Source organism: Oryzias latipes, chromosome 11 (genome assembly GCF_053564925.1).
Source record: "Oryzias latipes strain Hd-rR chromosome 11, Olatipes_Hd-rR_3.1".
Taxonomy (NCBI): Eukaryota; Metazoa; Chordata; class Actinopteri; order Beloniformes; family Adrianichthyidae; genus Oryzias; species Oryzias latipes.
In genome coordinates, this window is record NC_136247.1 from 25,058,709 (window position 1) to 25,083,830 (window position 25,122).

At 39.2% G+C, this 25,122-nt stretch overlaps 4 protein-coding genes and 1 long non-coding RNA gene across 50 annotated transcripts in view; 2 read left to right on the forward strand and 3 right to left on the reverse strand.

The window, feature by feature from the left end:
- rims2b (regulating synaptic membrane exocytosis 2b) overlaps window positions 1-3,393 on the reverse strand; it is a 41,049-nt gene extending 37,656 nt beyond the window's left edge. For 30 of the 44 annotated variants that reach the window (XM_078955038.1, XM_078955032.1, XM_078955064.1 and 27 more), the window contains exons 1-2: window positions 3,174-3,346; window positions 2,731-2,908 (exon numbers count right to left, since the gene is read on the reverse strand). In XM_078955038.1, the coding sequence (XP_078811164.1) occupies window positions 2,731-2,897 (167 nt within the window). In that variant the 5' untranslated portion in view covers window positions 2,898-2,908; window positions 3,174-3,346. Of the gene's footprint in view, window positions 1-2,730; window positions 2,909-3,173 lie in introns of all 44 variants that reach the window. The other 14 variants (XM_078955066.1, XM_078955047.1, XM_078955042.1 and 11 more) reach the window with 3 other exon arrangements.
- Window positions 3,394-5,909: 2,516 nt separating this feature from the next.
- LOC111948156 (uncharacterized) lies at window positions 5,910-8,217 on the forward strand. The gene is made up of 3 exons (XR_002874075.2): window positions 5,910-6,093; window positions 7,661-7,774; window positions 7,847-8,217. It is a non-coding gene; the product is annotated as an uncharacterized LOC111948156 (long non-coding RNA).
- Window positions 8,218-9,516: 1,299 nt separating this feature from the next.
- jtb (jumping translocation breakpoint) lies at window positions 9,517-12,599 on the forward strand. Of its 3 annotated transcripts, none has more exons than XM_078955071.1 (6): window positions 9,517-9,633; window positions 10,130-10,400; window positions 10,663-10,703; window positions 10,787-10,872; window positions 11,076-11,155; window positions 11,902-12,599. In XM_078955071.1, exons 2-6 carry the CDS (start codon window positions 10,312-10,314, stop codon window positions 12,056-12,058), a joined length of 453 nt encoding a protein of 150 aa, XP_078811197.1. In that variant the 5' UTR covers window positions 9,517-9,633; window positions 10,130-10,311; the 3' UTR covers window positions 12,059-12,599. The 3 variants fall into 3 exon arrangements, with proteins under 3 accessions (XP_078811197.1, XP_023815358.1, XP_023815359.1); XM_023959590.2 differs by having other exon boundaries at window positions 9,574-9,772; XM_023959591.2 differs by having other exon boundaries at window positions 9,574-9,772; window positions 10,790-10,872.
- Window positions 12,600-12,973: 374 nt separating this feature from the next.
- glmp (glycosylated lysosomal membrane protein) lies at window positions 12,974-16,885 on the reverse strand. Its single transcript, XM_004073745.5, has 7 exons — window positions 16,719-16,885; window positions 15,685-15,849; window positions 15,013-15,111; window positions 14,771-14,935; window positions 14,471-14,689; window positions 14,128-14,396; window positions 12,974-14,058 (listed from the first exon to the last, which is right to left on the reverse strand). The coding sequence occupies exons 1-7, from the start codon at window positions 16,827-16,829 to the stop codon at window positions 13,884-13,886; spliced, it is 1,203 nt and encodes a 400-aa protein (XP_004073793.2). The 5' UTR covers window positions 16,830-16,885; the 3' UTR covers window positions 12,974-13,883.
- A 1,082-nt stretch (window positions 16,886-17,967) lies between these two features.
- cct3 (chaperonin containing TCP1, subunit 3 (gamma)) lies at window positions 17,968-25,088 on the reverse strand. The gene is made up of 14 exons (XM_011480710.3): window positions 24,934-25,088; window positions 23,738-23,799; window positions 23,153-23,203; window positions 22,983-23,045; window positions 22,787-22,883; window positions 22,580-22,697; window positions 20,078-20,264; window positions 19,844-19,993; window positions 19,640-19,772; window positions 19,073-19,154; window positions 18,817-18,997; window positions 18,489-18,734; window positions 18,255-18,386; window positions 17,968-18,173 (listed from the first exon to the last, which is right to left on the reverse strand). Exons 1-14 carry the CDS (start codon window positions 24,959-24,961, stop codon window positions 18,090-18,092), a joined length of 1,614 nt encoding a protein of 537 aa, XP_011479012.1. The 5' UTR covers window positions 24,962-25,088; the 3' UTR covers window positions 17,968-18,089.
- Window positions 25,089-25,122: the final 34 nt, after the last annotated feature.

Genomic DNA, 25,122 nt, shown 5'->3' on the forward strand with positions numbered 1-25,122 from the left:
ACCTTCAAAATAAAATAATCTGAAAGAAAGTCTAAATGTTTGTCTTTAGTGACATCTAGCGGCCGTAAGGGTTACAGCAGCTGCAATAATAAAACAGTAAAGATTTTAACTAGAGTATTCATATATGATGCATGATAATATATGAATAAACATCCCTAAAATCATATAAAGCTAAAAGTTTGACAAACTCCAAGGAAGAAGCAAATTACTACAATTTAAAAAACAAGCCTTTGACTTGAAGAGCGAGTTGGAGATGAGTTTTTAACAGAAAGCTTTTGGAAAATAAAAATAAAATGTAAATATAGAAACATGATAAACTCACAGTAAGTTGGTATGAGTGTAATCTTAGTTCCTTTACAAATAGGTGAATTAAAATCCCATAACCTTGATTTTACCTACATTTAATAATAGTTTCAGGAACTAAACCACAGTAAAAGCAGACTGTAACATCTCAAACGTTTGCTAATGTAGGAAAGGCAGCAGTTCAATGTGGTGTCATTGGTATAAATCTATTTAGCATGTGGCAGATTATCCCACAATTTATTGTTGCAAAAAAAACAAAAAATGGGGTCCTAGGATTGAGCCCTGTGGCACCCCTTTCAAAATCTCAAGCGGCAAAGAATTGGAGTCAGTCAACATCAATTTGGTCTAAAATATACAATAATCTTTGTCTGCGACACAACATTAAACAGAACAACACAATAACTAAAGCATAGCAGTTCATCATGTGATGCCTAATGCATTAAGATTTTTAAATTAAAAGTATTTAAAAGTATATATATATATATATATATATATACTTTTTTTTTTTTTTTTTTTTAAAGAAACAAGGGTTATAGCTAAAAATCTGGACATCAAGTATTATCACAAAAAAACGCCCAAAAAGGCCCCGGACTACAAGGGTTAGAAAAAATACGAGAATTCAGTCTGATTCCAAAAGAAATCCAGTGTGTTTGTTTGCAAGAAGCCTCTTAATTAAACAATTAAGTTACCAAAGCCTGCAGATGAAGGAGCGGATTGGACAAAGATACTCAACAAAGACAGAAATCGCTTAAAGTTACTCCTGTTTTGGATCCTGGGAGGCTATTGTCAAATTATGAGGAACATCCAGTTTGCCAATCGTAGGCGCCAAATATCTTAAAGAGCCACTGCGATCATCTTCTGATCTATTTTCAAAGCGTTCCTAGTGTTTTTTTTTTAAATGGGATCATGTTTTTAGCCAAAATCTAAAAACCTGAGTCTTTTTAGCACCTAGTTTCTGCAGAAGTTCATCAAAAATTCACCTCTGAGTTTTTAGCACGCCATCAAAAATCTTGTCACACGCTCTCCCACTAGCTTACAGCCCCCCAAAGCTCTGACCTAACATTACTGGTGCAACATAAATGGCGAGCGACGTTGGAGCTATCCAGCCGTTCAGTTTCGAGCCGTGTGCCGGCTCGGACGAGGAAAACACAGACGTACGCGGTGTAACATCCGTAGGAAAAGACCACAGGAGCTCAGCAGTGAGAAAAAGTCAAGATGGCAGTAAGACACTCAGGAAAACACTGATCCTGGGGCTCCAACAGCACCGGATGAATGGCTACTGTCTCAAAATATACATAAATAAAATAGGAGATGCACAACACAGGTGTCACAATCACAAGAAAAAGGAGGTACAGCACAAGCAAACTGAGTGGGTGCTTCAGTCCCGTGAGGCGAACGCTGATGACCTCATCATTAAAGGACACCTGAGAATCCTGAAACAGCTACTCCACCCACATGGATCCATTTGTCTGCAGGTGATGCATCGGAATGGAGTGGAGGTTTTCTACATAACTAAAAAAAAATGTATTTGCTCCTGATTCACAACGATTTGGATAAAGAAATACTCAAAAAAATTCAATTTTATGCTTATTTTTCTCTATTTTTTTTTCCATCATCAGAAAAAATGCCACAAGAAGATGTTAAAAACACTAAAAAGAATCTTTTCCATCAGAGTGGGTTTTTCATTTGATATTTTTCCCAATTTCTCATGATGTTCTTTCACCAAACTGCAGATTCAGAGTGTTTTGAAAAAGGAACTACTGAGAAATGCAATATTACACTTCATTTTCTTGATATATGTCCTCCGTTAGGAGAAAACTGTCACAAGTACAAGTCAGAAACACCCAAAACAATATTTCTGTTGGAATAGATATTATTTTGCCCATTTTCTTCAGATGTTCTTTAATCAAACTGCAGATTACTAACAATTTGAATAAGGAAGTATTCCGAAATGCAAATTTTAGCTAAATTTTCTTCATGTATGTCCACGTATGTTCTTCATGTAGACGTTAAAAACGCAATTGTCATTGGTGAGGCTCTTTAATTTGATATTTTTCCATCAAACTGCAGACTTAGAGGACATCTTCTGTCTTTCAGTGAACTTTGAGTGATTTTTCTGCAGCAGCAATGATCTGAGCTAAAGTTGACATTGGCATCTTTTTTGTTTGATATCAACCAACTTTGTCATTTTAGCCTGTTTTTAAATTAAAACTTGTCAAATCTGTCAATGAAAATATTCATCAGAAATGTGTTCACTTTTAATTAAAGCTGGAGAAAGGGGTCAGAGGTCATAAATCATTTATTTGATTTTGAAATCATTATTATTATTATTATTATTATTATTATTATTATTATTATTATTATTATTGTTATTATTATTATTATTAGTGATATAATTTGGAAACGACTTGAAGAGCCCCCGCTTACTTCAGCATGCTCTGCTCCTTCTCCTCCTCCTTCTTCTGTCGCTCCATGACCGACAGGATGATGCGCCGCTCCTCCTCGGTCAGGTGGCTCAGGTCCGGCAGCTCTGACCCGGTCCCGGTCCCAGTCCCGGCCCCGGCGGGCGGCGCAGGTCCGGCCGCTCGAGACATCCTCGGAACCGCTGGAAGAGACGGATGCAGGCGGTCAGATCAATGGTGATGAGGCGGTGTGTGATGGGGGGGTGAGGAAGGGAGGCAGCGCCGCTGTAACATTTTGTCCACCTCCTTGCTCCAGGTGCGCGTGCGGCGCGGCGCGAGCCCCGCGGACGGCGCGTCCGCCCGCCACCACAGCATGATGAACCGGTCTATCCGTTCATCCATTCATCATCCATGCATCATCCACACCCTCCCTCTTTTTCACCGACAGGCGCAGCGGTGTCTTCTTGCCTGTTTATTCTGCAGTCATGTCGCCTCCTCCGGTGCTCGGCGGCGGCGGCTCCGGTCGGCTCTGCGTCCCGCCGCTCATCCTTTCGCGCCTCCTCCGCTGTGGCGCTGTCCCGCCGCGGTTCGACGAGTCGTGTCGGCGGTAATGGTTGGCGGGTGAGCGGAGGAGACGGAGGAGAAAATAAATAAATCCTCCATAGGAAAAGGGGCGGGGCCACGCGGTGACGGTGTTACGTACGACAAAGATCAGCAGGTCGTTGACGGGTGGGGGCCGTGGTGGTGGAGTTGCGGGGGGGGGGGGGGGGGAGGGGGGGGGGGCTCAGAGGCTAAACATAGACCAGCAGCCAAAGATAGAAATACAACCAAACACATTCATCCGTCCGAGTTTGAATATTTGAATAAAGTTTTTATTATTATTACTATGGGAAATCCTATAGCCTAAACATGAAGGAAAATGTTAAATAATTTAGCAAAAAGAATAAGATAGAATAGAATAGAATAAGATAGAATAGAATAGAATAAGATATATTAGAATAGAATAGAATAAACATGTAGTCGTTAAATCCAACCTGTAAATCTGTGGATTCGTGAAACTGAGTTCGTGGATAATACCCCCTCTAGTGTTCAAACATGGTATAACCAGTCTGTAAACAGAAAAATTCAAATGTTTACTTTTTTAGACCATACTTTACCCAAACTTCTTGCATTAAGTTGGAGCTACAGTTATGGGGTGCACAGAAATTAATTGTGACTGCAGATGCTGTCTGAAATTACCCTAATTCCAGGGGAAAAAATTGCTGTTATTTGTTGCTAAGTTCTGCCTCAAAAGAATAATCTTTCTTAATAAGAAGGTTTCTTAATTTCGCTGATTTATGAATATAACAGAGTGTAGTGAAAATAAACAACATTGACAAACACCTTTTTTATATAAATTTTTGTGTTTATATCAATTTTGTTGACTATTTAATTCTAAGTAAAGGTATAAATGACGTGATTTAATACATAGAATTTTATTTTTCATACATCCAGCAAAAATACATGCGTAATGCAACAAATATATTATATTAAAAACGAAGAATCGTGCTTTGATCTGTGAATTGCTGAGCTTGATTCATGAATCGAATCAGATCGGCACCTGAGCAACGATCCACAGCCCTACCTCTGGCATCCACACAGTAATTGTCAGTGAAAAAGAGCTGCAGAGGCTGAGCTCCAGCCTGAAATAGGGGCAGAGGGTTCTGGCATTAAGGAGAAGGAAAACGAAGCTGCTCTCATAAAGTTGCATGCTTCAAATGTGCTTCATATGCTTCGCTAACTGATGATTCTAAATTTTTCTCAGGTGAGTGTTACCCTGCAACAGACCAGCAACCTGCCTGTTAGCTAATTTTTACTTCTTTATTATTTTAGTTATTTATTTTATTTTGCATTTATTTATCTATTTTATCTTCTTTATGAATTTACACAAGTTATTTTGTTTTGTTTTAATGTAAAAAGTGCTTTATAAATAAAGTTTGATTTGATTTGATTTGAGGATGAACCCAACAGTAACTGTGATAGGCTCCAGCAACACTACGTCCCTAAAAGGGATTCAGTGGGTTCAAAAGATGGATGGATGGATCGATATTCACAGAGAACAAGAAGGGAAACACACAGATGTTTTTTTTATTGGCAGAATTTGCCTTTTTTTTTTTTTTTTTTTTTTTTTTTTTTAATTGGCAGAATTTGTAAAAGTTGTTTGTACTTCCGGGCTGCACGGTGGCGCAGTGGTTAGCGCTCTTGCCTCACAGCAAGAAGGCCCCTGGTTCAAGTCCCGGCTGGGGGACATGAAAAATACATCAATGGGGGACCTTTCTGTGTGGAGTTTGCATGTTCTCCCCGTGTCTGCGTGGGTTTTCTCCGGGATCTCCGGCTTCCTCCCACTGTCCAAAAACATGCTTCATAGGTTAATTGGCAACTCTAAATTGTCCATAGGTGTGAGTGTGAGTGCATGGGTGTGTGATTGTGGATGTTCTACCCTGCGACAGACTGGCGACCTGTCCAGGGCATCCCCTGCCTACGCCCAAGTAGCCGGGACAGGCTCCGGCAGCCCCGTGACCCCGAAAGGGACAAAGCGGTACAGAAAATGAATGAATGTTTGTACTTCCTGTTTTATATTGGAAAATAATTTGTTCACACCAGTTAGATGGCATATATGTTCACAACTAACCAGCCAGTTTATCTGTGAACGATTCTGTCTGTCAGCTACATTTTGTACCTGCTTTTTTTTCTGTTTTGTGAATTTGTCCTTTACTTAAAAAATACATATATATGTGTGCTTGTGTGTGTGTATGCTTTTTACTCACGCTTTAAGTTTCTGTCCTCTCCCTGACAATTCTTCTACATTTGCATGTTGAACTAGCATCCCACTGCAGCTTAAGTCTGTGATTTAAACAAGCGATCTGATTCATTTTTTAAGAACTTTTAACACAAACTATTTTTTCCAACAAAAGACTCTTTAGCGTGGTTAAGAAAAGTTATTTTCCATTTATTCCAGCATTGAAAAATAACATATTCACAAAAGTTTAATAATTTTTCATGATAACAGATTATCATTACCTCTGAGGGATGTCATGTTGGCTCGAGCTCTCTGAAGGGATCAATGTGATGTCATCATGTGATCATGTGATGCATAATTCAGACTTAAGAGGATTATTGTTGTTTTATTTTCCTCTGAAATGCATTGTCAGTTTGCTTGTTTTGTCTGTTTCATCCAGGAGGAAGCGTAAACCCGCAGACGGCTGTTTCCCGATGAGAGGACAGATGACCAGCAGCCGACCGACAGATGAAGCTGAAGGCGTGCGCGGTTTTCCTTCTGCTCAGCGCTTTTCTGTGGAGGGCGGCGTGCAGGATGGCTGACTTCACTCCTGCTGTGCCAACGCTGCAGGTGAGACAGCTGAGGGTACAGACACCAAAGACCTGAAGCTGACAAAGAGCATCAACTGTAATGATGTTAAATTCAGGTTTAGTTTTGTTCTGAGCCTTTTTGAACAGCCAAAATGCTTAAAACATAAACAAATGAATCTGCTTTGGACTTGTTTAAACCTTTAAGTTTGTGTCCTTTGCACAAATATTTATAAAACGTCTTCATTTCAACATCCACTCATGCTTTTGAAAATGTTAGGGCAAGCTGCTTATAATAATCAGAAGATTAGTTGATGGAGGTCAAGGCTTAAAACATGTACCATCAAAATGGAATAATACTATCTCTGGTTCACTAAGATCCAGTTTTAAAGGATTTCTTCTGCTCTTTTCAGCATATCTCTCCAGCATTTCTCTAAAATTTAAATTTCTTTGGGAAAATCTTTTTTTTTTTTTTAAGATTGGAGAACAAGAATGTCTTAAAAAAACTTTAGGATGAATGCATGGAACGAGCCAACAAACTGAGCTTGTCTCTCAATGGATGATGCTCTGGAGAGAGCACAGCATCTTCTGCATCCTGAGACGCCGTCCCCAAACTGTCCCTGCATCCACAGCCTCCCAATGAGACCCTCAGTCAAGCATCTTTAAACATACTAACATCCTGGCAATGAGGTGACCTGAGAAATCCTGCAATTAATTATAAAATAAACTTGGCTTGTCTTCTGAAAAAAACTGTTGACCTTCTGTTATGGCCTTTCTGAGGGATTCTGTTGCTTCAAAAGTACAATAACTCTTTCTAATTGAAGCTTGTTAGCGACACATCTTTCCAGCAGGGAAAGATCCCTGTTTTTAATTGGTTTCTGCACTGGGACGGGCTTCAGCAGAACCTCTGTGACGCTGGTCATGTGAAAAAAAAAAAAAAAGAGAAAGAGACCTGGCTTTTTGTGCTTGTTTTCCTAATTTATATGAGGGTTGTTTTCTTCTTTTTCTGGACCGTGACACTTTAATTTTGCCTTCTATGATAAAACTTTATTACTGTAGTTTGTTGTGGTGACAGTTTTAGAACAGTGGGGCCAAAGTGTCAGATTAAACACGTTTTCCACATATTTCTTTATTGAGTTTTTTGATTTTGGTCTGTAAAGTTTTCAGGAAAACTTTACTTTTAACTTTTAAACTTTAACTTTTAGCTGAGTAAAGGATTCTTGAAATAGAAAGGTTGGATAAAATGCACAAAATAAAAAAAACATCTCACATCTTCCATAGAATGTGACAATAAACATGATGTTTCCCTGGTTCTGATCATTCCAGGCTGTTGTCATGACGATCCAAAACAACTAAAACAATCGGTTGTGTTTCAATAAACCAGAAGATAAAGTTGCATCTACATTGTTTTGCAAAATTACGCAGTTTTTGTTGTGTTTTCTGAATGCTTCCTGTTGTAAAGAGCCTTATTAATTTTTTGGATGATGCCAAACTCCTTTTTTTCTAAGAAAAGTTATTGTTGTCGGCTTTAGATTTGTGCCTATCCCGATTAAAATCTTAACATCTCTAAAGAACCATAAAATGATGAAATTTTTATCTTTTTTTTTTAGGAAAATGTGTCTGTGAAGTCTGGGTTGAACATTGTCACATCTGTAAAGAAGAATGGTTTCTTGCGGCTTCCTGGACTCTGTCGACGTCTGAAGAGAAGAAGAGTCACACTCCTGGTAGAGATTAGCAATGTTTTTATTGCCTTTTTTTGTCTTTCATATCAGATCTGACAGATATTTCCTTTGCAGTGCAACATGGAGAAATTTTGTTGGGGTCGGAGTTTGAACAGAAGACAGAAAATTTCACCTGGACAGGTGTGTCGCTGCCCTCGGCATTCCAAGTGTTCACATTTCTTTCTCCACAGCCTCTAAATAAAAAATAATTTTAAAAATGTGACATTTCTGTTATACTAAAGGCAATTTTTCTTTTTAGCTGTGTGGAAATGCAATAACTTGTTTTTCAACAAGAGGAATACCGTTTTTTTTATGGCTTTATAATGAATTAGGTTTGATAAATCTTGTTTTTTTTTATTTGTTTATTTTTATGTTGTTGTTGGTTTTTGATTACTTGTTTTGATTGCTTGAAATGAACTAATAAACCAAACCGAGAAAAAAATGATGTAGCTTTTCATTATTGTTTCTTAAATCAAATCAAACTTTATTTATAAAACACTTTTCATAAAACATTAACGCAAAGGGCTTTGTGGACTTAAAACAATTAAAGACAAAATGATAAAATACTCAGAATTCCCTTAACAATGTCACTTACAATGACGCATAGTGAAAATTTTGCTAATTGAAAGTGTTTATACAGAAATCAAAAGGGTTATCGGTTTAAAATAAAAAGTGAGTGTTTACATGTGTATACCTTGTTGATACAAACCTTGTTAGGTTAACTAGTTATCTTAGGTTTAGTCATTTCTGAATCACGGGTTAACTTTTGATCATGTGAGTCTTTCAGTTAACTGAGGTGATACAGGCTGAAATACACAGTATCCCTCTGTGGATGATTTACAATATAATGTTTTTTTCATTAGAACTTTGATAAAATGAAAGTGGACAGTTATTGTGCATATTTGTTTTTCCTAAACTATACTGATTTAAAATATAAACAAATCTCGTTATGTATTAATAAATGGTTTGATGTTTGAGAATCGTCTCTTCTTGTGAATGAAACTACTGGCTGCCTCTTTAACGTCCGCCAACATTCCTTTTTTTTTTAATTGACATCATTCAGAATTACACCGCATTTTTTCCATTTGGAACATTCCAATCCCAAAACATAAGGCAGTTTAGCCTTTACAAATAGAAAACTAGAACAAAGTCTAAGCAGCAGATGAAAACAATATCAAATCATAAAACAGGGTTATAAGTAATAAATAAAACATAGACATATGATACACCTTTTGATACACCCAAATTGAATGTTCAGGTATAAAATTGTTGGGGTTAAGTTTCTTTGTTGAAAGCCACCCATATAAGTCATTCCAGAAGATTTTAACCAAATTACAATCATGAAAGAGGTACTTTTGAGTTTCAATATGGTTTGTACATACGGGGCATAAATTATCATGTATATTAAATCTTATACGTACAAAATCCTTACAGTTTCCGCCAGCGGAAGTGTCTGAATTTCAAAATAAATAGCTCTAGCTGTTTTAGGCTAAAAATTAATAATAATATTTATGATAGTAATGTATAATCTGACGCAAACTAATGATAAATTTTACACTGTTCATTAAAAAAATTCTGGTTACGAATAACAACTGACTTAGTCCTTGAACTATTTGGAGGAAAACTCTTATGATGAAACTATGCAACTTGTTCTGGTTGTTTTTTGAGCAATCCCAAATGATAAATATGTTTATTTTTATGTATAAGAATAAAATAAAATTTTAACTGGTTTATGACAAAACTATACACGTGAGTCATTTCTCACCAGGGAGGACTTTACGTGCTCTTGTTTTGAAAGAACCACACCAGAAGAGTTTCCTGTGTTTTGTGACGTCTTTGTATCGACGTGAGGCCGTAAACAGGTCCGGTGGCAGTTTTTGCATTTAACCACCAAAGCGGATCAGATTTATCGACTAGTTTCAGTCTCGGCTCGTTATAAACAAGTTTCTTGTTGTAAACGTCTCCTAGCTTCCGGAATGTCGGTTGATTTAGTGGATTACGGTGAGTGGACGGAGTTTAGCTAAACTGAGCTAATATTAGCCTAGCTTAGTTGGTTACTAACCAGACAGTGTAGTAAGTAGACGACTGTTGTCTGTAAAGATTAAATTGATTTCTATCTCGAAAACATGACGTTATTTTGTCTTTTGTTGACTCTAATTTGTGTGTTTCCATTTATGACATTAAGTTAACTGGATTTACCGTTTTGGGGGTTAGCCAGTTTGGTGGATCAATGACTGGTTGTTATTGTTAACTTCTCTGTTTGTCTTCACCTTTTATATCTTAATACGTTATATATTCCAAAATATAATTTGTATGCAATAATCACTTACTGATTGACAGAACTGTTTCATCTTTCAGGTGTAAACTTCCTGCTACCTTAAAACGATTCCCCCAGTCTGACCATCATGTAAGCAGACAAACAGGACCCCATCTGTGAACCAAAGAAGGGCTCGCAGGCCCAGAACCAGTCCGGACAGACCACTGACCCAAAGCGAAGACTCAGGGTGGCTGTGGTCCCACCCAGCTGGAGAAGCAGACTGATGGAGAGCGACTGTCGGATCCCGGTTGCTTGTTGTCGGCCGCGGTTCCTCCTCCTTCACGCTCTTTTCTGGGGCCTGGTGTCTCTCAGGTTAGTCTGTGTGCTGGGGTCAGAGGGCAAACTGATGAGGTAACTGCGTCTCATCTGAGGTTGAGGTTTACGCTTATAGGGGGAAAACACAGCCGCTAAAATAGAGAACTATCCTTGTAAATTGTTACTCAGATTGTGGTGAATCTGATTCAGAAGAAAACAAATGTGGATTGAAAGTAATATAGAAGACTTTTACTGTATTTAAACTTTAAATTCAGTCCATCAGTAGCCTTAACTGTTTCTCATGTTGTTTTGGTTTTAGAGTGTTTGGAGCAGCGCTGCTTAACGAAGAGAAAACTGCAGGTAAAGCTAAGCCATGTTTGTCACCCATAACTGTTTGTTTCATGATGTAACGCTGAAAATGGTTGCATTGTTCTCTGCGGCAGCAGTGAAGCCCGTGGCCACTCCCTGCTGGCTCATGGAGGAGTTTGTCGTGGTGGACGAGTGCGTACCCTGCAGCGACTTCCACTCTGTAAGTTATTTGAATTGAATACAGCTGGATTTTTTTGACCCATATGTTAATAATATTATATCAAACTGAAAGAAATGTTGTTCTACCATTTATTGTATCTGCAACACTTATAATTTAAAAGCATCGGATCATGTTGGGATTCTAACACGTGTACTCTATATGGAAATTCTACTAAAGCGATCGTTTTTTGTATGTTTTTCTAGAAAACACAGTTTGCATGCAAACAAACAGGATATGTCGAGAGGATCAATTGCACTAAATCCAGCAGGGAAGACTACAAAAGGTCAGTTCTGGATTCTTACTGGAACCACGTTTGCAATCTGAGACTCTGGAGCTCCAAGTGGATCTTTTAGCCCTCAACTGTGGCAATCTACTTGAAGAAAAAAATGTTTTTCAGAAACCTTTTTTAGAAATCTTTTGAAAAAATTTCAAGGATTTGAAGTTGTTTATGCCCCGAGAAATTTGGTCAGGGGCGGTAATTACCTCTAATTTAAAATTGGTTTGTTAGATTTACAAATTTCTGACTGAGATGCACCACAAATGGTAAAGTAAACTGTTTATAGTTTGTTTGTCCTGGATTGAAATAATTCTGTGATACAGGATGTCTTTTTATTTTGAAAGGAAGTCATGTAAACCTAGATCAAAACTTATAAAGAATTTATTATTTAGATAAAAAGGAAATTTTCCTTTTATGTTCTGTATATGCCAAAAAAAGGTACATTTATTATTATCATAACAGTAAAAACAACATAACTACAAAGCAGTGTCTCATTTTTCCCCCATCTGCGGTGGTTATGGTCATTGAGAAATCAACCCGGATGTCTTTAAGTGTTGAAGGTTGCAGACTCCCGTTTTAAATCATCCTTTAAAATCTCTAGCTGATAAAATGCATGAATCTCTCAGCTTTTACTCTGAAATCTAAACTGTTAATGATCATTTGCATAATTAAAAACAAACGAAACTGAAATCATCCAAAAGATTAGATTCATTTATTCACGATTAAGGAATGAACCGTCTTCTTCTTTTCAGTTGTCGATCTGCTTCGATGGAGGAGCATCTCTTCTGGAAGTTTGAAGCCGCCACCATGGCGCTGACAGCTTTCTTCGCGGCTCTCGTGGTCGTCCGTCAGCGCCAGCTCGATCGGCGGGCCTCTGAAAAAGTCCGACGGCAGATTGAATCCATCTAGGACTTCGAGAGCTGCTCCACTGTTTTTTTTTTTTTTAAATTCTCCTCAGTATTTTTAGCAGAAGGTGTGCAACAATGACCGGAGACAGAAAGACAAAACGCTGTTCACGTTGACTTTAAAGACGCAGATTTGGACGATGGGATGGCGAACTGTTGCAGGATCCTCAGACGCTTTCAGCTTCATCCGTTGGAGTTACTTGTATCGTCCACCTTAAATTCCTGTATGAGGTCTCATCCAGTATTTGCTGTCTTTCAAAACACCAAATGAAACTTCTGCGTCAACCGTCTCCCAGCCTGATGGACTTTCGGGGTCAACTTTGTGCTAAAATAAGACAGAAAAATGTCTTCCTGCTTATTAAAAAAAATAAAAAAAGAAACACGGTTTGTTACTTAGTGAAATCGATGTTTGGATTCTGAAACTTGAGATTTCTGACCCTTAAATAATGATTTTAAAATGGTGTTCTTAAAGGAAAAAAGCTGTAAACCTGAGCTGTTGTGAAAGTGGGCGGAGTTTGCACACCATTAAACTGTTTATGAATGAATGCGGTCAACAACTTATTGATCACTGATGGTGTTATTGGCTGACGGGTTAAGTTTAATCAGGACGTGACTATGAAATGAAGAACCACCACCTTGTTTCTGTTCTGATTTAAGCTTTTATTTTAAATCCAAAAGTTTTCTTTTAAATGTATTTTTGCCTTTATTAACATTTTGTCGAAATTATTCTTACAAGAGCTGAAGGTCAAACGTCTCTGCAGGTGTTTTACAAACAAAAGGTTGTGTTGCTCAAATGTATGGATCCTATTTAGCTGAAATTCGATGACAATTACCTGAAAATACATGTTTTATGTAATTTTGTGTTAATGGAATGAAAAATATTCTGATTTATGAAAAAAAAGGGAACTGAGAAAAGGCAGAAAGTCAATCTTTGGTTTTATTTTGCCTTGTAAAGTAGCAAAAAAGCACTTATTCTGATTTTAAGCACAAAAATTCTACAAATATTTTGTATTTGCTAATTTCAATGGTTTTTCCTGTTTTTCTCAGCAGCTCAAAACAAATATCTTGATAACTTAATACGAGGGAGGCTTAACTTCTAAATACTTTTACCAGTTTGGACACAATTTAGCCTAAAATGTCTCTTTCATTTGTTTATCAGACTTGGCTTCTTCTTTTTGCTTATTCGTTGAAGGATAAATGACCTAAACTACAGCTGAAATAAAAACGTTAGTGTAAGAAAATCTATCTTTAACAAAAAAATAATTGTCTAACCAGCAGGACAAATGTGTCTGAGAGTAACAAAAAAAACAGATTTTTCAGCGATTTATTTAGACAATATATGAGCCAATCAGCTGCTGGGCAGCTTTCAAATCATCAAATGGTTTTTGATAAACCTCGATCCTTGGCAACAACAAAAAAAAAAAGATAATTTGAACTTGTAATGGCCAAACTAGAACACTTGGCAAACAAACACTGGCACAATTAATCATCAAAACTCCCTGAACGTTTGTATAAATGCATCTAATTATATAAAAAATGCAACAAATCCTCCTAATAAAATAAAATATCAGCAAGCGGCTGACCAAGAACGTAAATCTTACAGAAAAAAATATATATATTATTTTTAAATGGCAAATATTTCCGATTCAAACACAAAAAACTGCCTTAAATTTAAGAGTTTGATCCTAAAGTTCCATAATCCTTTTTAGGTCAGACTATCCTGCTGGTGCTTTCTGCTTATTCCAGGTTAGAGACTAAAGTCTGGAATATGAATCCCGCAAGAAAATGTCTTTAAACCATTTCTAAAAGAGTCTCTGTCCTTCCATCCATCAGTTGATTGGCTGGTAGGTTGCCGGGGAGCCGTGCCTCCTCTTATGGAGGCAAACCAAGGCTCCGCCCACCAGCAAGAGGATCATGGGAGTCCCAAGACCCACGGCCATGATGGCGAGGACAATCGGAGAGAAGGTGTCAACGGGAGGAGCTCCGACACCCACCAGCATCGTCCTGAAACAGAAGATGCGTTTGTCGTCTGACCCTGACCCGTGGTTAAAGGTTGACCAGAAGGGAACCCACCAGCTGAGGAACCTGGTGCTGTTGTAGAACGGTTCTCCTGCCAGGCCAAAGCTCACGTTCAGCCCCGTGATGTTGGGTTGGGAGAAGAAAGCTTGGATGAGGGCGGAAGAAGCTGCCGTGGCGTTTCCGTCCTGAGTCTGGGGGTCCGAGTAGCGGCATGGCGTGGCGTCCTCCAGGGCTGGGTTGGACTGGCGGTACGCCACCGGCTTCCACTGGACGTAACCCGACACGTCTGAGCCGCCCTTCACAGGAGACACCCACTGAGACACCTGACGGGTGAAGGGAACAGGCTGTCCATGTTTGGTTCCGACTCTGACGTTTGACGTTTCCTCCGGTACGTCACCTTAAAAATTGACGGCGTGAACTCGTCGTCAATGAACTGGCGGACATCCACTCTGCTCAGAGGGAAGTCTCCGCCCACCGCCTGCATCTCCAGCAAGAACCTAGAGTTTGCCGACCGTGGCATGATACCATGCAGCCAAACCTCAAGCTGGGAGGAGTTAGCTGAGTGCAGGAGGCGGGGCCAAGACTCTGCACGCCCGTCGGAGTCAAAGACAGACAACTGCAGGGAACGATTCATCAAAACATTAATGAATACTTCTCTAAGTTTTGTTAACATAGAAATTAAAAAGTGTCCTCAAACCGTCAGGCAGAGGGATCCGTTCCCGAACTCGGGGGTTTCTCCGCACAGCCGAGCTTTGGCGTCGAATAGTTCCAGGCGGTTCCAGTTCAGGTTCTGGAGCTCGTAAGGAGGGAAGAAGTCGGAATCTGGCATGGCGGTGTCATTCGCGTCGTCATACTCCAGCAGCTGAGGGACACAACAGATTTATGAAGCAAACCCAACGTTTCCATGGAGACCTGAGCTAGCAGAATTTCCCAACTGACCCGACTGAAAACCACGGCGATGCTGTACTGGATGCTGCTCTGCGGCTCCACACTGAGGCCACCGCTGACGTTACGGCTCAAAAACTGAGTCCAGTTCACCTAATGCACCGAAAAATGAATGCAGATTAAACACACCTTATTATGATGTTCAATTCCTCTTAAAACTTGTAACCCTTGTGCAATCATAGGCACTTGACATTGGAACTGGGGTCATCTAGACCCACTACACAGTGCGCTAAACCTTTTTTCTTCAATGATTTGTGATCTTCACTGGTGTCCATGGATTACATGAAATCCTCTTCACCTGTATCCACCTCTGTCATGGTAGGGAGAACACGTCAATGTAAGAATTGGGTCATCTGGACCCCATAGGATAGCACAAGGGATAATCATAGCTTCATTAATGACTGAAAGAAAAATTATTTATCTCCCAAATATACATTTAAGTAAATTCTCATTAAACAGAAAAATATATATATTTAAATAATTACAGATTATAGTGAATGCAAATGCTGCTAAACAGAATTTACTGTTTAGTTGTGCATCAAAATGTGAAGAAATTGCTATTTTGTAGAGATTTGATGAAAGAAAAAATAGAAAGTATATTTTTTGTTCATTAATTTAATCATTAATACTACAAATACTTCATAAAAAAATACACTACTGTCAAACCTGAACTAAAGAGTTGCTTGTGTTGGTGTGAACTATCAGCAACGTTGGCGCCCCCTGGCTGCACCACAGGAAATGCAGCGTGTCGTTATCTCCCACAGCTCGCACATGCAGCAAGTCACCACCAGGTGGCACTGATGTTGAGTTTGGGTTCAACTGCAGGGTCAACTGAATAAGCACAGGTGAGAAAAATCAAAAAGATTGTCTGCAGATTAATGAAAATGCAGCAGATTCATGTCTGCTTCAATATAGAATTTTATCGGGTAATTTGAATTTTGTTATGACACAGAAAATAAACACAAAGTAAACCATCCTGATTGAGAGATTTTATCTCACAGTAGTTTACATTTTCACGTGACTGTGATATTCACAAAGCCTGAAGGATACAAGAACTAAAAAAAAAGCAAATATTTTCGAAGTAAAAGTCCTTTATTGATTTTCTTAACTACAAACGAAGATAATTATAATATATTTATTCAAGCTTATTTTGAATATTATTTCAGAATTATTTAGGCAAATTATCTCAGCTGATAAAATGCAATAAACATGGCAACTTTTTTTGCAAAGAACAAAAGCCTTTTAACTTATAAGGTGAATTTACAAATGGTCATTTAGACGGTAAAACGTTTTTTAATCAGCGTCATTTAAAGTAAACAACAAGGAAAGAAAGGTAGTAAAACATTTGAATAAAAATTTTGATTACTAAAGCGTACAAAAAAACAAGTTTTAAGGGACATCGCCATATGAAAATAATACATCAGGATCAAAGTTATATTTTCGGAAAACCAATCATTCAATCTGCAATCAAAATGAAAGAGCACAAACAATAGAAGAAATTGCTGAAAACTACAAATGAATTGATATAACTAAGAATATCACAAAAGGAAAACTTCGATTTCTAGGCGTGAATTAGTGGCATTTTTGCCATGATATATGATAATGTAATCAAAACTTTCACTTCCTGTTTATTTTTCGTGGTTTTTGTCGAACATTAGGGTCTAAATTAAAGAACTTCCGGGTACGCTTTACTGTCTTACCTGTCTTTTATATTCGTTTGTCCCGCCAACTAAACACGGGCAAAAACTTAACCGTAAAATAAGCAAAACAACAAAAACTCTGTTGCCTATCATTGTCCCTGCAGCCGCCATAACTGTTGTGAAAGTTCTGCGTTGAGTCACATGACCCTCCACTTCATGTCAGCTGAGCGTTAAGAAGCCCCGCCCCCTCCAGCCTTCTTAAAGAAACAGTCATAAATAATGAGTTTTGACTTTTTTTTTCCCACATACCGAAAATATTCGGGGAATTTGGATTACATATTATTGTTAGCATGTATTGGGCAATCAAAAACAAAACTATACTCTAAACCTAGATGAAAATAATACAATTTATCATTTCCGGTGACAGATTTAGACAAATCAGCAGTTCTGATATGAGATGGGAAAAACTAAAACTTTTATCTTTCGCATTTTTAAATATTTCTAATGGTTGCCCTGTCATAAAAAAAATGTAAATACGTTTTCTTTTGAACACAACTTTTTGTGAATAGTTCAGTAATAAATGAACTAAAAATCTGACTGGCTTCTTAGAGTTAACAAAATCGTGTTTGGAGAGATTTTTTAAATTATATTATAGCCTATAGCTGTTTATATTATTACATTTTTATTTAACTTGGGGTATTTGATCTTAGCCTATATTAAATAATAGCATAAAACTTATTTATGATGCTATATAGAACCTTGATGGCCTTTTTTTTTTTTTTTTTTTTTTACGAATTAGTGAATAATTAAATTCCACTCTTTCATTTGACAAATCAAGTTTGCCTTTAACATTCTGTAATTAATCTAAAATGCAATCCTAGGCTGTGGAGCAGAACCAGCTTACACTTGTCCAAAAACATAAAGGAGTTTAAGAACAAATGTGGAAATATTAATAAACATTTACAAATAAAAATAAATCTAAATATTTATGATTATAAATTTGGGGATTAAGATTTACATGGAATCAAATGAGTGTTTGTTTTTAAATGATTATGGGTATATTCATTTATTTGTGAAGTTAGATGTGTGCATGGATATAAAAACTGAAAGTGTTCTCATTTGAGGGAACAGTAATAAATTTGGTCTAGGAGGTGAGAATTTCTAAGGCTTTTCTGATATTTCTTGTATATTCTTTTTATATTTTGTCTCTTAATGTACGTGTCTCAATTAAACATCATCCAATGAGCCAAGTTTTGTATGATCAAACTATTCACAAACTTGTAAAAAAAAACATCTTCAACCACAAAAATGAAACCAGCTCTTAACTTTGTGTTTATTAAGTTTAAGTGAGTCGCCTGGTCCCCACACACACACATACAAATGCGCACACACACACACAACTGGGCTGTTGAAATGTCGACGTCAGAGGATCTACTCGGCTCCTTGGCCATCCGCCTTGTCCTTCTTCTTGTGACCAGAAACGATGTCGTCGATGCGCAGCAGCAAGATGGCGGTCTGCAAAACGTAACCCAGACCCGTCAGTGAGGGCGGAGGTCATCATTGTCGATCGGCGAACATCACGCCGATCGCTCTTACCTCAACCGCCGTCTTGTAGGTCTGAGCTTTGACGGCCAGCGGCTCCCAGATTCCCAGAGTTGACATGTCGGTCAGACAGCCGCTCTCCCCGTTGATGCCCCAGCCCACATTTCCTTCTTGTGTGTGCTTCGCCTGAACCAAAAATATAATTTTTTTAAAATTTTTAAATAAAAAAAATATAACTCCCGAAGCCATAAGGAACAACAGGATGTTGATATTTTGTGTTTTCTGTACCCGAAGTGATGTCAACACTCTGATAGTGGAGGCTCCGCAGTTCTGGATCAGCGTCCGAGGGATGACCTCCAGCGCCTGCGCCACGGCCCGGTACGGCCACTGTTCAATCCCCGTCAGGGCCCGCGAGCGTTCCGTCAGACGCTTCGACACAGCCATCTCCACCGCACCCCCGCCGGGCAGCAGGAATGGGTCGAGCAGCACGTTGCGGCACACTTGCATGGCGTCCTGCAGGTTCCTTTCCACCTCCTGTAAACCGAAGCAGAGCGAGTGAACTCCAAGCGAATGAATCGGGTCGATCGGAACTTTTGCGTGCCAGTGGTGTCCTCACCGCCAGGATCTCCTTGCTGGCTCCTCTCAGCAGGATGGTGCAGGCTTTGGGATCTTTGCACTCAGTGATGAAGGTGAAATACTCGTCTCCGATCTTCTTCACCTCAAACAGTCCGGCTCCCAGGCCGACATCCTCCTCACGCAGCTCGTCCGTCCGGCTCACAATGCGAGCTCCACAGGCCCTGAAAAACAAACAAACAGGTGAGTTCAGACACGTTGCAGACGTGTTCGCTGATAGAAGACGGAAATCGAAGTACCTGGCGATGCGGTTGTTGTCAGTCTTCCTCACGCGGCGAATTGCAGTGATATTTGCTTTAACCAGGTAGTGCTGGGCCAGATCTGAGACGACCAGAAGTCAGAATTAAACCAATTATTTCAAATATTTTCAAGACGGATGGACGATTTTAACAAATGTATTTAAATCCCACTCCGATGGTGTTTTGAACATGTTCTTGTGGCATTTTTCCGATGATGATGGACATATAACAAGAAAATTGGTCTGAAATATGCATCTCTGAGCATTTTTTTAATTTAAATTGCTGTGAATCGAGAGCAGATTATAAAACGGTCACTTGAAAAAGATCGTATTTGTGACGTAGAAGCTCCCTGCTGAGAGCTTTCAGTAACTGGGAGTGAAGAGGTGGGCGGGGTTGCTCTTTGCCAACGGTGCTCGTTTTTATTTTTTTGGCTAGAAATAGTCTAATCTTAACTAAAAGACCACTGGGAACTCCCTAAAAACAGATCCAAAGACAATCGAAGTGGGACTCGAACATTTGTCAATCCCTCTGTGTGGACTATGTCTTCCCGCTCTGAGGTGGACAAACCTGAGATCCCCTTCTCAGTGAAGATCAGGTCTGGCTTGAGGCGGACGATGTCCTCACAGATCTGCTGGATGTAATCTTCTTCCATTTGCAGGATTCTGGAGAAGTCCTCCTCCTTGCTGATCTCGATGTCGGTCTAGAGGCAAACAGGCGGGTCAAACGCTGCACCACGGCGCCGTTGAGGACACGAGCTCCAGTGCACTGTACCTGACTCTCTCCTTTCTTGTACTCCAGAGAACAGTCCAGCAGCACAATCCTGGGGTTTTTGATCATCCGTCTCATTTTGGGGTGAGTGACGTCCTTGTTGATCATCACGCCTTTCAGCACACAGGAGTCCTCGATGAACCCGCCCGGAACCTGCAGGATCACAGAGGAAGCCGTTTGTAACTCACCGCATTTAAAGTCGCACCTGTTTGATATGAAGTTATTCAAGGGTAGTACCTTTTCTACTTTGGCGTAGTTCTTGATGTCGATTTCTTTGCGCCCATTCTCCTCCAGCTCCACCGTGCGGACGGCGTCCAGGGCGATGGTGCAGGCCAGGTCGGACCAGCGGAATAGAGCCTTGGTGTTGATGGCAGAGTTGACGATCTTCAGCATCATGGAGCGATCTGATGTGTCCACAGGAGTGCTGCAGAAAGTTCAACTCTTTAAGACACGCCTTTAGATTTACTCCTGAGCCGTGATATTCATTAAAAAGATTATTTCAACGGGATACATTTCTCCACTACACCTGCAACCAAAAATAAAAAAATGGTTCTGTCTTGAAAGAAATTGATGTGAATAAGGGATTCAATTTATAAAAAAAAATAAATAAAAAAAAAGTCAAAAACACTCCAGACTATGGATGCTATTACTAAACCCTTTAAGACTGGAGTTGTTGCCATTGACAGAATATGATACACCCTTTCTGAACTAATTGAACCAATTAATGCAATTCCAACAGGTTCTGAGAAAAGCAGCTTTGCACTGATATTACAGTAGTTTCATGAGCCGCATTGAGTTTTGCGGCAGTGACTTTAGAGAATCATGGGAAAAGAAAAGAAAAAACGATCGTTTTTAGCTGTTTACTGGTGTTTTGTTAGAACTTGTGAATAAAGTCATTCGTATTGTGAAAACCATTGTGTTGAACCAGGACGATGACTAGAGGAGATGGAAGGTGGGTTTTCATCCTACATGCAGTAGGTAAAACGTTTTTGTACCAAAGGTGATTTTGATTAGATTTACCATCATAATGTTAGTTTTTTATTTATTCATTTTATTTGTTTTATATATGTTCATAGAAATACAAGAATTTTTTTTTAAAGCAAAAATGCTCATGTTCCTTCTGTTTTACATAAATCAAACAGATTTGTCACTGGCTGCGTTTCCATTGACTGTGAAATCAATACAGCAGATGTTTTGGGAGCTACCGCTAGCTTAAGCACCTCCTAAAGAGAAATACTAGAACGCACTCGGCAGAGCATATTTGGTAGAAGCAGCCTTGAAACTGTTTTGCTGCGAGTGGCTTGACGCATGTTCTCCCCGTGCGTGCATGTGGGGGTTTTCTCCGGCTTCCTCCCAAAAACATTCTTCGTAGGTTAATTGGTGACTTTAAATTGTACCTAGGTGTGAATGTGAGTCTGTGTGGGTGTTTGATTTGTGGCACCGCGACAGACAGGTGACCTGTCTATAACGTCCCCTGCCTTCACCCACGAGTGGCCAGGATAGGCTCCAGCAGCCCCGTGACCCCGAAAGGGGCAAAAACGGGTTTAGAAGATGAATGAATGATTGGTTTGATGCACCAAGTTTAAAGTCACAAACCCAGAGAACAAAATCTAAGTTTTGACTAACCAGCCAAGTTGGCTGATAAATGAAAAAAAAAAAAGTTCTACCAACCAAATTATTCCATATTTTAGAAAGAAAAACTATAGGTGTTATATTAAAAAATGATTTTATGGAAAGACAACATAATTAAAACATCAGATAAAAACAAATGTTTTCCTGAGGAACTTCCGTTTTGATTTTTTTTAATCAATCTTTGCTTCTGCTTTTGCCGTTTTCACGCCGTCTATGAAATGTTGAGTTGTGTCTGTTTTCCTGCTGAAAATCGCCCCCCTGAGAAGAGGGCTTTCAGTCTTCAGTCTTCACCTGTGGTGAACCAACTGTACGGTCAAATAAAAAAACCTGCTGAGAAAACGAGGACAGATTTACTGAAGGGGAGCAGATCGACAAAAAAAAAAAAAATCCTAATTCTGCCTCCAGTTGATTCATTTTGACATGGAATCATAAAAAAAACAGACTGAAAAGATGATCATGTTTTGGATTCTTGCCATGGGCAGTAAAGACGCGGCGCTCTCACGAGGGGAGGCGGGGCTTTTTCCAGCTCAACTCCGCCTCTGTAACGTTACAAAGACACTAATAATAAAGTTCCATAAAAACTGGCTTCAGTCTGTCATTATATTTATAAAATATATATATTTTAAATGTTCCACAAGTTAATTTTGTTGGATTTATCCGCCACGTCTTAAAGTTTGCTCCTTGAAAATATAGTCTGACTTCAAACCGGTCAGTGATCACATGTAGGAGACACACGGAAAAGCTCCTTAGCACAGCATCATAGCATGATAGCACCGTAGCATTTAGCATCGTAGCATCAGTGTGTAACGACACCGCTGTCTTCAAATCAACACTTTTCATTAAACGTTCTGTTCTTTCTGGATCCTGGTAAAAATTGTCACATGTTCAGCTGATTCACTGAAGCAACTAGCACAAGTTAGGAGGGGGGGGGGCACTTCCAGCAGCAAGAAGTAGCTCCTCTTTGCTTGCTGCTGTTTTCACATCTGCACTGTGCGAGAGACCGGCGGGCCGACTTTACTCAAGACAACAGAAGTGCGAGAGAGCAGAGAGATGGGGAAATAAAAATGTCTATATTCGCTAAAACAAATCGTCCAGTTCTGAGTGTACCTGACTTCCTTCAAAGCTTCAAGCATGTCCTCCAGAGCCTGTCTGTAGGCACTAATAATCACGGTTGGATGCATCTGCTGCTCAAGGAAATGCTCGGCTATGGACAGCATCTCTCCAGCTGTTGCAGACGGAAACAAAAAGTTACAAATGATCAAGTCAGATAACAGTCAGATGTATTAATGAAGAAAAAAAAGAACATCTCCTTACCCAGAATGATGACAGAAGTGGTCCCATCTCCAACCTCTTCATCCTGAGTGCGGCTGATCTCAATCATGGTCTTGGCTGCAGGATGCTGAACCTGAATCTGTTTCCACAAACAAAAGGGTCAGACACATAAACATCACAACTTACTTTAAAAAGTTACATTTTTGAGCAGAAAAACATCATTTTTTGTCCATCTAACCTCTCTAAGAATGGCGTTTCCATCATTGGTCATCACAATTCCTCCTGTAGGATCAAGTAACATCTACGAAAAGCAGCAAAAACCGCATGTTATTGCCTCAGACTACAGACAAACACACTCTTTGTGGGTTATTGTGCGTGAAAGCGTTGAAGACGGTGAGCTGAACTGACCTTCATCATGGCTCGAGGTCCGAGGCAGGTTCTGATGACATCTGCAATCATCTGAAATAAAGAGAGACGTTAGCACCTGAGGCACAACAAACTAAGAAGAGATCACAGACAGAAAAAAACTGGTTAAAAAATATGTGAGGGACCCTAACCAGCCAACAATTACACAGTTAAATTCATTTACCAGAACAACTGAAGTTGAAGCATTTCATGGGGAAAAAAACCTGCTTTTAATCACATCAGCACTGCTTTTGTCCTTACAAGTCAGCCCAGATTCATTATATATTCATAGGCTTGTTTTAGTTTCTGTCAGAATATGGACACAACATAGCTTTTCTTCCTTATCTTTAGTTTTTTGTCGTTTCTGTTTTTTTTGGATAAATCAAAAGGTTTAAAAAATTCATTCCTACACAAAAACAAAAGCTAAGAAATAATTAAAACCTTTTGACAGGTTTGAATTTTGCTGAACTGTTAAATAAACCGACAACTTCAAACAAACAATCACTCACTAAGCTATTGTATCACTAACCAATCAGAACACCCAGCAGATTTTAGGAGCATTTGAAATATGTTTCAAACTGAACCAACCTTTGCAGCACTGATGTTCCCGGTCTGAACTTTACGACCCGACTCCCTCTTCACATTTTGGTCTTTATGAAAAAAAAGGAAGAAAAAAAAATCAGATGAGCTTCAGATCTGAACAGAATTTATAAATAAAACTCAACAGTTTGATATATATCAATGTATGACATTCAACCAATAAATAACTGTAGAGGGCACGGACAACGTTGAGCGTACACAGCAACGCTTAATAATGTTATGACAAAGTATTTTGATTTACTTTAGAATAAATTGTGAATATCCCTTCAGAGGTCTGTAATGCTGCTTTTAAACTTCAGGGCCACCGTAGTCGCAAAAGCAAATCTGCTTTCACTGATACATTATATAAGAACTGGTCTGTGTTGCTTTATAAAAAAGTTTTGCTCCTTTCTATTCATAATACCAAAAATGGAGAAACGTAGTGTGTCTTACGAGATGATTGAGGTGTAAATATATATAAATTTTCTTCTTATATTTAATGCGTCATTGCTGAGGACTGTATAAGTGCAAATGTTTCTGCTTTAGATTTGGAGCAGTTATGTCAATTTGACAGCATACATTTCTTTTATGTTTAGTTTATTATTTAATCAATTTACAGGTCAAATAGATTTGATGATCATAAGTCTTTATGTCTTTTTCTTTTTTCCCCTTATGAAACTACTCTTAAAAATTATCTAAAACAAAAATAATGATCAACTAAACCAAAACTTAAGTCAAAATCTAAACAATACATTGCATCAGGGAAGAAAAGGTGTTTTAAAGAATGCACTTTTACTTCCTGGCGTTAACTTTATATTCAAACGGATGCTGCAGCAAAATGTTAGCTAGCTGGCCTTTTTAGCCGCACATTCATGCTGAGTAACTGGACTGATTTAGCTAAGCTAGCCTAGCATCTCCATGCGCGCTAGCCTTCCAAAACAGGGAATTAAAGATGATGGGAGTATTCGGGTGGAGCTGCTAGCCGACCGACAAGAGGAAAACAGCCGGAGATGCTAACAGCGGTAGCTCCCTTCGCGGTTTACGGCGTAGCAAGCACATGTTTAGCTTCTGCCGGCTTTGTCTGATAGCCAACCACTCCTAACTTCATTGATACAACCCGGACCGAGCTGCAGCCCGCGGCAACCACTAACGAATGTGCTTTTTAAAAGACTAAGGTACACAAAAAACGTAAATGTGATACTTACTGAGCACTAAAACCTGCTGGCCCATCATTTTGACAGCGGGAGTCGAACCTCAGCAGCCTGGAAGGTTCTGGGTGGCACGGGGAGAGGGCGGGGCTCAACAAAAGAGGAAGATGTGCCTCTTGAGTTCGACCAATCAACAAAGAGTATCCACTTGATTGACATGTCTCACTTCGAACAAAATGAATGACA